We start from the raw sequence: 12,430 nt of genomic DNA, 5'->3' as shown, positions 1-12,430 counted from the left end.
TGAATAAGCAAGTGGGAGGCGCACGCCTCACTATCGTGCATATTCAATCTCCGCAAACAGCTTTCAATAATAATTTAAACGAAAAAGGGAGTAGAAGGCGTTCGTCTTATTATTCCTCGAAAGAATCGAACGATTGGTGTGCACCACATTGCTCAATCTTTTGTCGTTCTTCAAAATATCTTAAACACGTTAAACCTAACTTCTCACCCCCGTGCAATCGAAACAAACCAAACAAAACATTAAACATGTCAACTCAACTTGTCACACCCGTGTGACCAAAACTCTTTTCAAAAAGAACATTGTTTAATCCTTTCTAATGCACACAACAAACCAGTGCTTAAGCCTCCGCCGAGAGTAGACAAGCCAACGTTTATCCTTTAGAACACGATCTACACAGTCGTTCATTAAAAAACACCAACCAACCGTAGTTCCCCGAACTACGAATGCTCTGATTTCCTTATTGCACCATAAGGATATGTAGGCAGGAGATTGTTGTATCTTCGCGAGCACATTAATAAAAAATCTCCCTTTTCCCCTTCTGAGGTTCCCATCCATCTCTTTTCAATATTTTAAATTACTCGAAGAAAGCGAATAACATTCAACTAACATTCAAATAGCAAATTAGACTAAAAGGTTCCCGTTGAGTACAACGGACGTGAGGGGTGCTAATACCTCCCCTTTGCGTAATCGACTCCCGAACCCGAATATGCTTGCGACGACCATTATTCTATTTTCTAAAAGGTTTTATCGATATTTTAATATTCCTTCATTGGAATAACTAAAGTTCGGTGGTGACTCTGTTCGAACTAATTTTCTCCGCGACCATTGCGAGGAATCGTACTTTTCGAGATACGACAGTATGCATCTTGCCATATCCAATATTGTCCTATTTCTTCTTTATGCTAATTCCATTATGTTGAGGTGTGTAAGGATAAGTTACCTCACGATCAATACCATGTTCTGCATAAAACTCTTCAAATATCTTGGATGTGTATTCACCATCTCCATCTGTACGCAACACCTTGATCTTCTTTTCACTCTAGTTTTCGACAAGCTTTTTGAATCTCTTAAAGATTTCAAATACCCAGTCCTTTCGCTTGATCACGTAGATCAATAACTTTCGACTATACTCATCAACAAAGGAAATAAAATACTTGTTTCCACCAATGTTATGATCCTCGAACGAGCCACATACATCTAAATGAACTACTTCTAGTATTCTAGAGGATCTCATTGGTATAGTCGAAGCAAAAGAGTTTCTGAATTGCTTCCATACTAAGCAACCTTCACAGAGCTTGTCGAGCATCACAAGACTTGGTATGCCATTTACCATCTCTTGAGTAATCAGTTGATTGAGTGACCTAAAATTCAAATGGCCAAACCTCAAATGCCACAACCAATTATCCTTGTTGTCGATAATTGTCTTCAAGAATTGTATCTCCGTCGAGAAAATCTTGATCTTAAATGTCCTGTTCTTCGACATCGAAGACTTTAAGACCAGATTATTCATTATGTCGAACAATTCTAGGACTCAATTTTTCATCACGACTGAGAAACCTTTTTCGACCAGTTGTCCAACACTAAGCAAATTGCACTGCATTCCAGGTACATAGAGTATATCTTTGATCATAGCTTTTCCATTATTGCTCCCTTGAATAACTATGTCGCATGTACCTTCTACTTGCAACGAGCTATTATCTGCAAGTTTTATCTTGCTCTTCTTCGATTCGCCGAAGTCTGCTAACCACTCTCTTCGACCAGCCATGTGGTTTGGACAACCTGTGTCGAGGAATCAGATATTTGAGTTAATATGTTCATCTACAATTGCAGTCATAAACACCAAATCTTTAGAATCATTTGAATTTTGACGTGTAATGTTTGCTCCATCGTCCTTGCCTTTTGTCCCTCCCTTGTCTTTTCTAGACCATTAATGCTTGGACAAGTGACCGCATTTTCACAGTTGTAACACCACACACCTTTCTTTTCTTCTTTATTAGTCAAAGTTCCTTCTCCTCTTTTAGAGGATTAAGAATCGACCAAATGCTTCTAAGGGTTCAACCAAGACTTCTTACTCTGAGTCTTGCCTCTGAACTTGTTAGAACCACCATGCTTCTTCCATGTTTGAGCCTATAGTGCCTGTATCAAATCTCGAACGCCCTTTCTTTCAACAATTCTCAACTCACGCGCCTCACACGAACCAGTCAAATCTTCCAACTTCAGTGTTTCAAGATTGCTGGATTCTTGAATAACAACGATAATGTGACCAAAGTGAGAGGTTAACGTACATATTACCTTATTAACTATCATCTTATTAGTTATGGTTTCACCACAACCTTTCATGAGATGAACAATATGCACCTTAGAAACATAACCTGTAATCTTTTTGTCGTCCCCCATATGCAGTAATTCATACTATCGTCGAAGTGCCTGCAGCTTGACGCCTTTAACCTTCTCACTGCCTTCATAATACTTCATCAGAACATTCCATGTCTCCTTTGCTAATTCAGCATAAGAAATATGATCAAAATTCGTCGAGTCTACCGCCGATTGAATGTAGAACAACGCCTTGCAATCTTTCTTTTTGGCATCCTTGTGGCTGACTCTCTGAGCATCAATTGCATTTGCAGCAAGCACATGAACGCCATTAGTAAGCACTTCAAGGTTTCATGGAAGCCAAACAACGATTACATTTGTTTATTCCACCAAATCCAATTCTTGTCGTAAAGAACCGGAAGAGAGTTTGGAATACCACCATTGTTGCTGTTCATCTTTGCAGCGATCAACTAACAACCCACAATCCCGGAAACACGATCACCAACGTGTGATTCTTGAAAATACGATCAAGAAAGCCAGAGCTCTAGATACAAATTTGTTAGTGCATGAGACACTTGTGTGAGAGAAGAGTTTGTGTCAAAAAAAGAAAGAAAGAGAAGAATAGAGAAAATAAGATTATTATTATTGAATGAGTGGAATAATATACAACTGAATTACAAGCTATATCTATTTTTATACGTGTCCAACCCTAATTAACTTTTGGACTTGGGCCTAACCAAGTAACCAGCTTGGATTATATTCACAACATTTTTGATATTATAATTCTTATTATTATAAGATTATGATTTGATATATTTTCGATTTATTGTACGACATGACATGATTATTGAATTGCAGATGATTGATCATCTAAAGGACAAATTATACTTTGCTATGAATTAATTAGATCATGAACTTTCCTATGTATTTTTGATATTATGATGCTTATTATTATAAGATTAGGATTTTATATGTTTTTGTTCTATTTTACTACATTACATGATTATGAAACTCACTTTTTTTTGACATTATAATGCTTATTTGATATTAGATGTTTGTGATTGGAATTTTATTATGTTAAAAAGTGATAAAAAATTAAATAAAAAGTTATAGAAATATTAAAAAAAAAAATTAATAATTTAAAGAAAAAATATTATAAAAAAAGAATACTATAAAAAAAATTGAGATGATAATAATTTAAATAAACAAAGAATATTATAAAAATTAATAATGGTTTAAAATGTTGTTAAAAGTAAAATTAAATAACTAGTAGTACTTGCCACATAAATTATATTTAATTACAACGGTTTAAACAGTCGGGATTTCACACTCACGACAGTTTGAAACTGTCACAACCAACATTGATGACATAACTCAAACTGAAATTCAGGAACATGACCGACTCACTCCCACGGATTAAAAGGAAATTGTACATTAAAATGGTATTCAAATGCATGTTGAGAGTAATATTTATTAAGTCTTGGAATCATATTTTCAACATTATATATATATATATATATATATATATATATATATATATATATATATATATATATATATATATATATATATATATATATATATATATATATATATATATATATATATATATATATATATATATATATATATATATATATATATATATAAAAGACAGTCCAACACTCATCAAATAATAACAAATTATCTTGACAATGAAAATGAATCGATTCTTCAATCATATAACTGTGAAAAGATTGAAATACATAATAATCAGGATTTCACACCTCTCATCACCGAGAGTAATATTTATACATGCTTTCTTTTTCAAATCTAAGTGATGATTGTGTAGAGTACCACTTTATATATTATTCAAATCACATTTTTAACATTAAAGATAAATGCAGATGTAATTCATATTCGAATCTACTAACACAAATAAACTAATGAAAGACATCATTTTAAATTTTGTATATTTTTTAATAAGTTAATAATTGGAATTTCACGATAAATAATTCATATTACTATAGTTAAATATCACTACAAAATTATTAATTTATTAATTTAATGTAATTGTATACACAATATTTAATTATATATTATAAATCTTAACTTTTTATATTAATCATATAATAATTTTTTATGCATTTTTAAATATATTTTAAATCAATAACAATCAATCAAATATATATGTTCAACAAAATATAATATATAATTTAGTGTGAAAATCAGACGGTCCTATTTAACTATTAGTGATTTGTGTTGTAAATGTTTTATTAGATAGTTAATTTATATATATTATAAATAGTCGGGTTAAGATCATTTTATGCTGTAGAATTATATTTAAATACATGCTTTATTATCTTGAATTAATTGGTTGTGTCTCGTACCACTTAATAAAATATTCAAATAGAATTTCAATATTAAAGATAAATGTAAACTAGGGATAGTCCAACATCTATCAAATAACAATAAATTCGAATTTTTCTCTAAAGAATAATATATAATAATACATGGAAGTTACTAATACATATAGTCATAATTCTTATATTTTGTTTTCTCTATGATTATGATATGAATAGCAATTAAGAATATTTATGTATTAATAGATGATATCAATGAAAATAATTTCTTTATTATGTGATCCATAAGAAATGGTTTTAGACCAAACGTAACTGTAGGTTAATGACTTAAATCATGGAATTATGATGTTGCTCATTGATGGTTATGGGACAAGTTTCTTACTATTAACCCTAACAAGTCTAAGTATTGAATTTATATTGCCTAGTTTAAAATCAAATTCAATGCTTTGTCGTAAGACAGTACATCAAAACGTCACGAATTTAGGTTCTGGTTCACACCAAGAAAAAATTAATGCAGCCATGAACCACTAGATAGTCTGCCATATTATGTATTTTTTTATTAGTGCTCGACGCAATATAATTAATTTATTACGCATCAAAAGAATATATGATAAATTATTAACTACAGCAGAAAAAGAATAATTAAATTAATGAAGTCACTGCTGTTTGTCGAGTGGAATATATATATATATATATATATATATATATATATATATATATATATATATATATATATATATATATATATATATATATATATATATATATATCACATTCTCTCTTGACCTCCCTAACTATCACCCCTAATTATAATTATAATGGAGAGACATATTGATAGTTGGGAAAGTGGACGATGAACCTATATATTTTTAGAGAGATATTTGATAGAAAAATTTCGTATTTTAATATCCGTCATGAACCGGTCGAATAAAACCCGGTTCAAATAAACCCGGATCGAGCCATAGATGAAAACATTTATTTTACATTAAAAAAAGTTTATCACTCCTACCAACAACATCGATAACACTAGCTTCTTCAGTTTGTGGCATCTCGAAGCTCGTTGTCTTCAATGGCTTCACTTATTAACATGGTTTCAGTTTCACCAAGAATATTAACACCCACAACAACAACAACAACAAGAACCTCTTCACTTCCAACACGACCAAGTTTTGCTCCATTTTCTCTCTCATTTCCTAGTACGTTGACTCAAAAAAGAAAAAAAAAACTCTTTTTAGTTACTCATACAGTGAATTGTTGTGTGCATAAAACACCCTTTTGAGATTTCTTTTCAATTATCACTTCAAATGTGCTAACCAATCATGCATCTGCATAGTTTCTTAGCTACCAACATAGTTAAAGTTAAGATTTTTTTAAATAATTTTTGCGGTGTCTTTTTGCTGTGTTTGTCTGAAAATGAAATTTTGGTGTTTATGTTGACATTGCAGAGAGAAGATTAACCGTTAGAGCAGCTGAAACCGATGCAAATGAAGGTTTTTGTTTGTTGGGTTTTGTGGTTTTATATTGTTGTTCATTTTTCATTATGTTGTGTTTTAAATTTAGAATCATCTTTTTTTGGGTGTTTGTGAAGTTAAACCTGAGGCACCGGATACGGCGCCTGCTAAAAATGGATCAAGCTTCAATCAGCTTCTTGGTATTAAAGGAGCTTCTCAAGAATCAGTGAGTCAATCTCGACCTTATTGGGATTTCTTTTCATTCTTTGATTCGGATTTGAAATTTTGTTTTTGATTTTCATTGTGGATGGATGTTTGAAATGCTCATAGTCAGACTTTGGCCCTGTTTGGACAATAGATTAATTAAGTGATTATAGCAAAAGTGCTTATTTATAAGTTGTTTCTATAACCGAAGATGAAATAAATTAAGCTATTTCCATATAAGCTATAAGTTGCTTTCGTAAGTTGTTCTGGAGAGCTTGTGGAAATAAGCCGAAAATAGTATGGATATGTCATAACTCATAAGTTGTTTTCATAACCTTTTCCAATCATTTTGACTTGTGCTTATGCCATTAGGGAAACTCAAATAAGTCAATCTAAGCCGTGCGCAAAGAGAACAAGGTCAATGTTATAGTCTACCTTACCACAATTGCTGTGGAAAAGATGATTGCGCACATAATTTTCACCAATCAAACATTACAAGATCAAGACTTAACAATAGTATCGCCTAATTTGTTAGTTAAGGCATAATCAAACTAAATAATGTTGATCATTTCTATCTTGTGATTCAACTCTTTAAATACACCATTGACAAAGCCTGGGTTAAAACATCTCGTACTTGACAACCAGGGGATAACTTACTCGCTATGATATCACTTGAGTCAATCTTATTTTGAATGAAATTCTATCAATCCCAACGACATTTAAGTAATGATCTTTAGCAAATTCGTGTTCTTTCTTGATGTTGTATAATAATATGATCGAATGTCTTTTGCAATCCATCAGTGCCTATTACTTTGTTCTTATTTTCATTTACATAATTGAGAATTTAATTTGGTATTTTGGAACACAGTAACTCAGAAAGTGAAACCTTGGCTTTATGTTACAACTGCAAGCCCTTTTCAAAACTTAAAGTTTATTGCTTTATTTGCACAGTAAAGTAATACCATAATGCTAAATTTCAGCTTTTGAAAATATTTGTATTTGATAATTCATCTGTGAAATGTATTGTGCAGAATATATGGAAGATTCGTCTTCAACTTACAAAGCCTGTAACTTGGCCTCCATTAGTTTGGGGTGTAGTTTGTGGTGCTGCTGCTTCTGGTACTAAACCTCTGCGTAACATGCATGTCATAAAATGTTTAGTCCTGCGATTAACTACGACAATTGTTTAGAAACATTCATTTTCAAAGTTTTCTATTCACTGTTTCATCTTCATGGTATAGATTCATATGTGAATGTTATTTGTTACAATGTTTTCTGAATAAACTATTCGCTTTGGTAGGAAATTTCCATTGGGACTTTGAGGATGTTGCTAAATCAATTTTGTGTATGATGATGTCTGGTCCATTCCTGACAGGATATACACAGGTAATCTTTTTTTGTTGCTGATATAAATTTTTACCGAACCGCCATTAGACGGGAGTACAAAACTGACGTGTGTCATTGAATTCTTGGTCTCTAAATTTTATAGACTCTGAATGATTGGTATGACCGAGAAATCGATGCAATAAATGAACCTTATAGACCGATTCCTTCTGGTGTGATATCTGAGAACGAGGTATCTTGTAAATTCGAAACTTACATGTCTTTTCCTTTCATTACTTGTTTATTTGCTCATCTTTTTGCTAAAAAATCTGCAGGTAATCACTCAAATATGGGTGCTTCTACTAGGAGGTCTTACTTCGGCGGGTATATTGGATATATGGGTGGGTACTACATATAAAAATTACCGGATCCATCTCTAAATGCAAATGATCAGAAGCTTGGTTTCTAAATTCTTCTCCTTTACAGGCAGGGCATGATTCCCCTACACTTTTTTACCTTGCATTGGGTGGATCCCTGCTGTCGTATATATATTCTGCACCTCCTTTAAAGGTAGCGATTTTAAAAGTTTCCTCAATTTTCAGTTTTATATATTTTTGCTTCTTTTGCCTTTGATGGTCCTTGACTATGTTACTCGTGTTTTTAGTTAAAACAAAATGGATGGATCGGAAACTTTGCCCTTGGAGCAAGTTACATTAGTTTGCCATGGTGTGGTATCTTCTACTTCGATAACTATTTGCTATATGTTTAAGCTGTTAGCCATGGAGCCGGAGGCGCCATGGTGGATATCAGTGGCGGTTTTTGGATTAGCCGCAATGGAAAATATCCACCGATGTTGCGGTTTTTTCCGCCATAATCCACTATGACGGCGCCTCAAAGTGCCGGGTATGAGGGGATTTTGGCTCTCTGCCATTGACAACAATGCCTTGTTTTGAACATTTTTGGTTTTTGTTGATTCATTGATTTCGTTTTGAATTAGGTGGGCTGGTCAAGCTTTGTTTGGGACTCTTACACCAGACATTATTGTTCTCACACTCCTTTACAGCATAGCTGGCGTATGTCGTATATTCTTCATCACATTTTGTCGGATATGATAATATATCGAACATTACCTTATTTTGGTCATCAATCAATATTGTTCTTGACTTTCTGTAACACGTTGCAGTTGGGAATTGCCATCGTAAACGATTTCAAAAGTGTTGAAGGAGATAGAGCTCTAGGACTTCAGGTCGACTACGTCACTATCTAATCCGAACATTTTCATTCATCCAAGTAGTTGCTACTAACTTTTTTATTGATAATCTTGTTTGATTAGTCTCTTCCCGTCGCCTTTGGCGAGGAAACTGCAAAGTGGATATGTGTTGGTGCTATCGACATTACACAATTATCTGTCGCAGGTACATTTTGTTCCCTCAAATATACGAAATCAATCTTCATATATCTTAAGCTTATAACTAATAGTTCTTACTTGCTACTCAAACTCCATCATGTAGTTTTTAATATTTAGAATTGTCTTTACCTGTAATATGGTTGCAGGATATCTACTCGGGGCTGGTAAACCGTATTACGCATTGGCTCTACTTGCCTTAATAGCTCCACAAGTCATATTTCAGGTAAATTACACAACTACGCTCGCAAATCGCAATGTTAAGAATTTCTTTGCAAATCATGCAGCATAGCTACGAACATGCCAAACTGTTTTTATTTATCGAGTTATCGTCTTGTGCCTTGCAGTTCAAGTATTTCCTCAAGGACCCTGTGAAATACGATGTTAAATATCAGGTATACAATAACCTCTAAAATTTCATCATCTAATCTATAAGCTTTATATATCAGCATCGCAATGTTACACGACATGTTTTTGAGTAACAGTAACGTTCCGATGTTGACAGGCTAGTGCACAACCGTTTTTGGTTCTTGGTCTGTTGGTTACTGCTCTAGCAACAAGCCATTGATAAAAAGAAGTTCAAGAGAGAGAGAGAGAGTCACACCAGTTAGAAAAAATTTCATAAATTTGTATTGAAGATGTGTGCCATAGTATTAATGTAATTTCATTTTTCTGTTTTTTCCTCTAATTTTTGTTTTGTTCTATCTTCTCTTATCCACTTAATTTTTTTTTTAAAGATTTCTAAGCTCAGGTTGAGAAAAGATTTATTTTTAGGAAACTATAAATAAGACCAATTGTACAAATGTATTGTAGACATATTCGCATATACAATTTTCCTTCCATAGTTCAATAATATTAAACATTGGCTACCTATCATGGTTTATTGTTAACTATGAAGTAATTTGATTCCTCCTATCCAGTTGTATATATTTTGTCCCCACAAACTACTACTTAACAGGGACCTATCTTGTGTTCAGAAATGAATGAACTACTTAGAAAACTTGTGGCAAAGAACATCAGCATCTATAACCTAAAATCATAAGACTATTAAGGTTCACTGGTTTATTATTCTCCTCTGCTCTAATCTGAATACAATGTTCTGCATATGAATGTATTAGAGTAGTTAGTCTGTTAGTATTAAGCTCAGCATCCTATATATACATCAGTCCATATGTCACTAGCATAGCATCCTATATATACATCAGTCCATATGTAACTACATTCTTGATGAGTTCATTGAATACAACCAGAGTTAACTCATCATCTATGCACTATTTATCATTCTCTAATATGGTATCATGAACTTGTGATTTATCACAGCATGTCTTCTTCCGCTACCAATGCTTCGCCGTCGTCGCCAAAAATAATTCATCGGTGAGTAGCACCACTTACACGGCATTTTCGTCACTGAATAATGCATTCAAAACGTCTGTGCAACACATCAGCATCAAGCTTGATAACAACAACTTTCTCTCATGGAAGTAACAAGTTGAAGGTATCATTCATATCCACAAACTACATCGTTCATCTTGTGAATCCGGTGATTCATCCCCGATATATCTCAACTGAAGATCGTGCTTCTGATTCCGAAAATCTAGCATATCTGCTATGGCATCAAGAAGATTCGTTACTCCTCACTTGGCTCTTAACTACACTTTCCGAACCCGTTCTTCCACGCGTCGTCAAATGCGTTCATGCGCATGAAGTATGTACTGTGATTGATCAGTTTCAAAGAACTCATATCTATGCGAAATCCAGACAAATTCGCTATGAATTTCGTAGCGTGGAGAAAGGTGATCGCACCATCGTGCAGTATCAAGGCCGAATTCAACAAATCGTTGATATCCTTGAGTCGATCGGAGATTCGGTGTCGCATCGCGATCAAATGGAAATGATTGTTGATGGATTACCACTGGAGTATCAGGCGCTTGCGTCGATTATCCAATATCGCGATCAACTGTGTGAACTTGTTGCTGAAAAAATGCTCTTATCACATGAAGCTCGTTTAGATCGTGCTCCTCGAAGTTCATCTCTCGAATCCCTCACTGTTAACCTTACTCAATGTAACCTCAGACAGTCGTCACAATCAACGATTGCCAATTCTCATGATTCAGCTTCGTCTCTATCCAGTCATGAATCTCAACCACAATTTGATGCTTCTCGCAACAATCGTGGTGGTCGTTCTTTCAACACTCGCGGTGGAGGTCGTAGTGGTGGTAGGTCTCGTGTGCAATGTCAAATCTGTTCCAAAACTGGCCACAATGCTAAAGTGTGCTACTACAGGCTCTCAGTGCAACAACCAAGTCCCAATCAATGGCGCAATCCAGACATTGCTCAACAACCTCTCTCTAAATTTTATGAATCCTTGGCAGCACTCCATTCCTCAACAAAAATTTCCAAACGAGTGGCGTGCACCCTCATCTACTCCACAATGGAATGCACCTTCAACTGGAGTTGTTCCAGGATCATCAGCTCCTTCTTATCCTCCTTTTTTAGCTAAACACCTCAAGCTTATCTAGCAGGTTCAAATACTTGCCCTAGTTCATCTACTCCAGCTCAATGGTATCCTGACTCAGGGGCAACACATCATGTGACACAATCTGCAAATCACTTTCTGGACAACATCTCCACAACAGACTCTGACCAAGTGCTACTTGACAATGGTCAAGGTCTGTCTATTACATCTAGGGTTAAATACACTTTTCCCCCTGTAATGTTAGCGAGTTTAGGATTACCCCCCTGTAAAAATATTTTTTGTAAACCCCCCCTTATGTTATGTAGATTCCTTCATAGAACCCCCTAATATCCAGGTGGCATGGAATCTAATAAGAGGTCATACACCTGACATATTTTTAATTTTGTTAAAGTGATTATGTGTCATTTTACACTTTTTAATTTCAAATACCCCCTTAGAAAATTAGGGTTCTGAACATAGTAGGGAAGACGAAGACGAAATTTCCAGGGGAAGACGAAGACGAAGAAGAAGAATGCAGGGAACGAAGCAAACGAGAAAGACGACCGCAGTGAAGACGAAGATGAAGACAACCTCAGCGAATACGAAGAAGCGATCCAGCTCAGTGAAGACGACCTCAGTGAAGTGTCCAAAGTCCGAGGTTAGTAAAAATTTGAAGTTCATCAATGTCGTAGGGTAAAATTTTGAAATCAACAATCTTTGACATGTGGGTATAATATATTGACAGGATTCACAACACTTTAGTGTTACACTCCACCATGGGGGTGAATTTTACAGGGTTTTTGAAGAAGAAATTATATACAGAGGGGGTACGGATACGACAGTTAATGGGATACATGTTTCAAATTGGAACATGGATAACATTGAGAAGTTGTTGAGTAGGTTAGGGTATAAGGCTGATTGTGTTAGGGTATGGACA

At 34.3% G+C, this 12,430-nt stretch overlaps 2 protein-coding genes across 2 annotated transcripts; one reads left to right on the top strand and one right to left on the bottom strand.

The window, feature by feature from the left end:
- Positions 1 to 1,531: 1,531 nt before the first annotated feature.
- Positions 1,532 to 2,397, bottom strand: LOC127131097 (uncharacterized). Its single transcript, XM_051060032.1, has 2 exons — positions 2,199 to 2,397; positions 1,532 to 1,779 (listed from the first exon to the last, which is right to left on the bottom strand). The coding sequence occupies exons 1-2, from the start codon at positions 2,395 to 2,397 to the stop codon at positions 1,532 to 1,534; spliced, it is 447 nt and encodes a 148-aa protein (XP_050915989.1).
- Positions 2,398 to 5,642: 3,245 nt separating this feature from the next.
- Positions 5,643 to 9,909, top strand: LOC127127434 (chlorophyll synthase, chloroplastic). Its single transcript, XM_051056617.1, has 15 exons — positions 5,643 to 5,851; positions 6,101 to 6,145; positions 6,244 to 6,332; positions 7,342 to 7,429; positions 7,611 to 7,696; positions 7,800 to 7,886; positions 7,969 to 8,034; positions 8,120 to 8,203; positions 8,298 to 8,359; positions 8,631 to 8,706; positions 8,817 to 8,879; positions 8,967 to 9,048; positions 9,188 to 9,264; positions 9,386 to 9,433; positions 9,544 to 9,909. The coding sequence occupies exons 1-15, from the start codon at positions 5,725 to 5,727 to the stop codon at positions 9,604 to 9,606; spliced, it is 1,143 nt and encodes a 380-aa protein (XP_050912574.1). The 5' UTR covers positions 5,643 to 5,724; the 3' UTR covers positions 9,607 to 9,909.
- Positions 9,910 to 12,430: the final 2,521 nt, after the last annotated feature.

The sequence above is a fragment of the Lathyrus oleraceus genome, chromosome 3, assembly GCF_024323335.1.
Source record: "Lathyrus oleraceus cultivar Zhongwan6 chromosome 3, CAAS_Psat_ZW6_1.0, whole genome shotgun sequence".
Lineage (NCBI taxonomy): Eukaryota > Viridiplantae > Streptophyta > Magnoliopsida > Fabales > Fabaceae > Lathyrus > Lathyrus oleraceus.
Note: the sequence above shows the minus strand (reverse complement) of the source record. Positions and strands in the feature narration are given on the sequence as shown.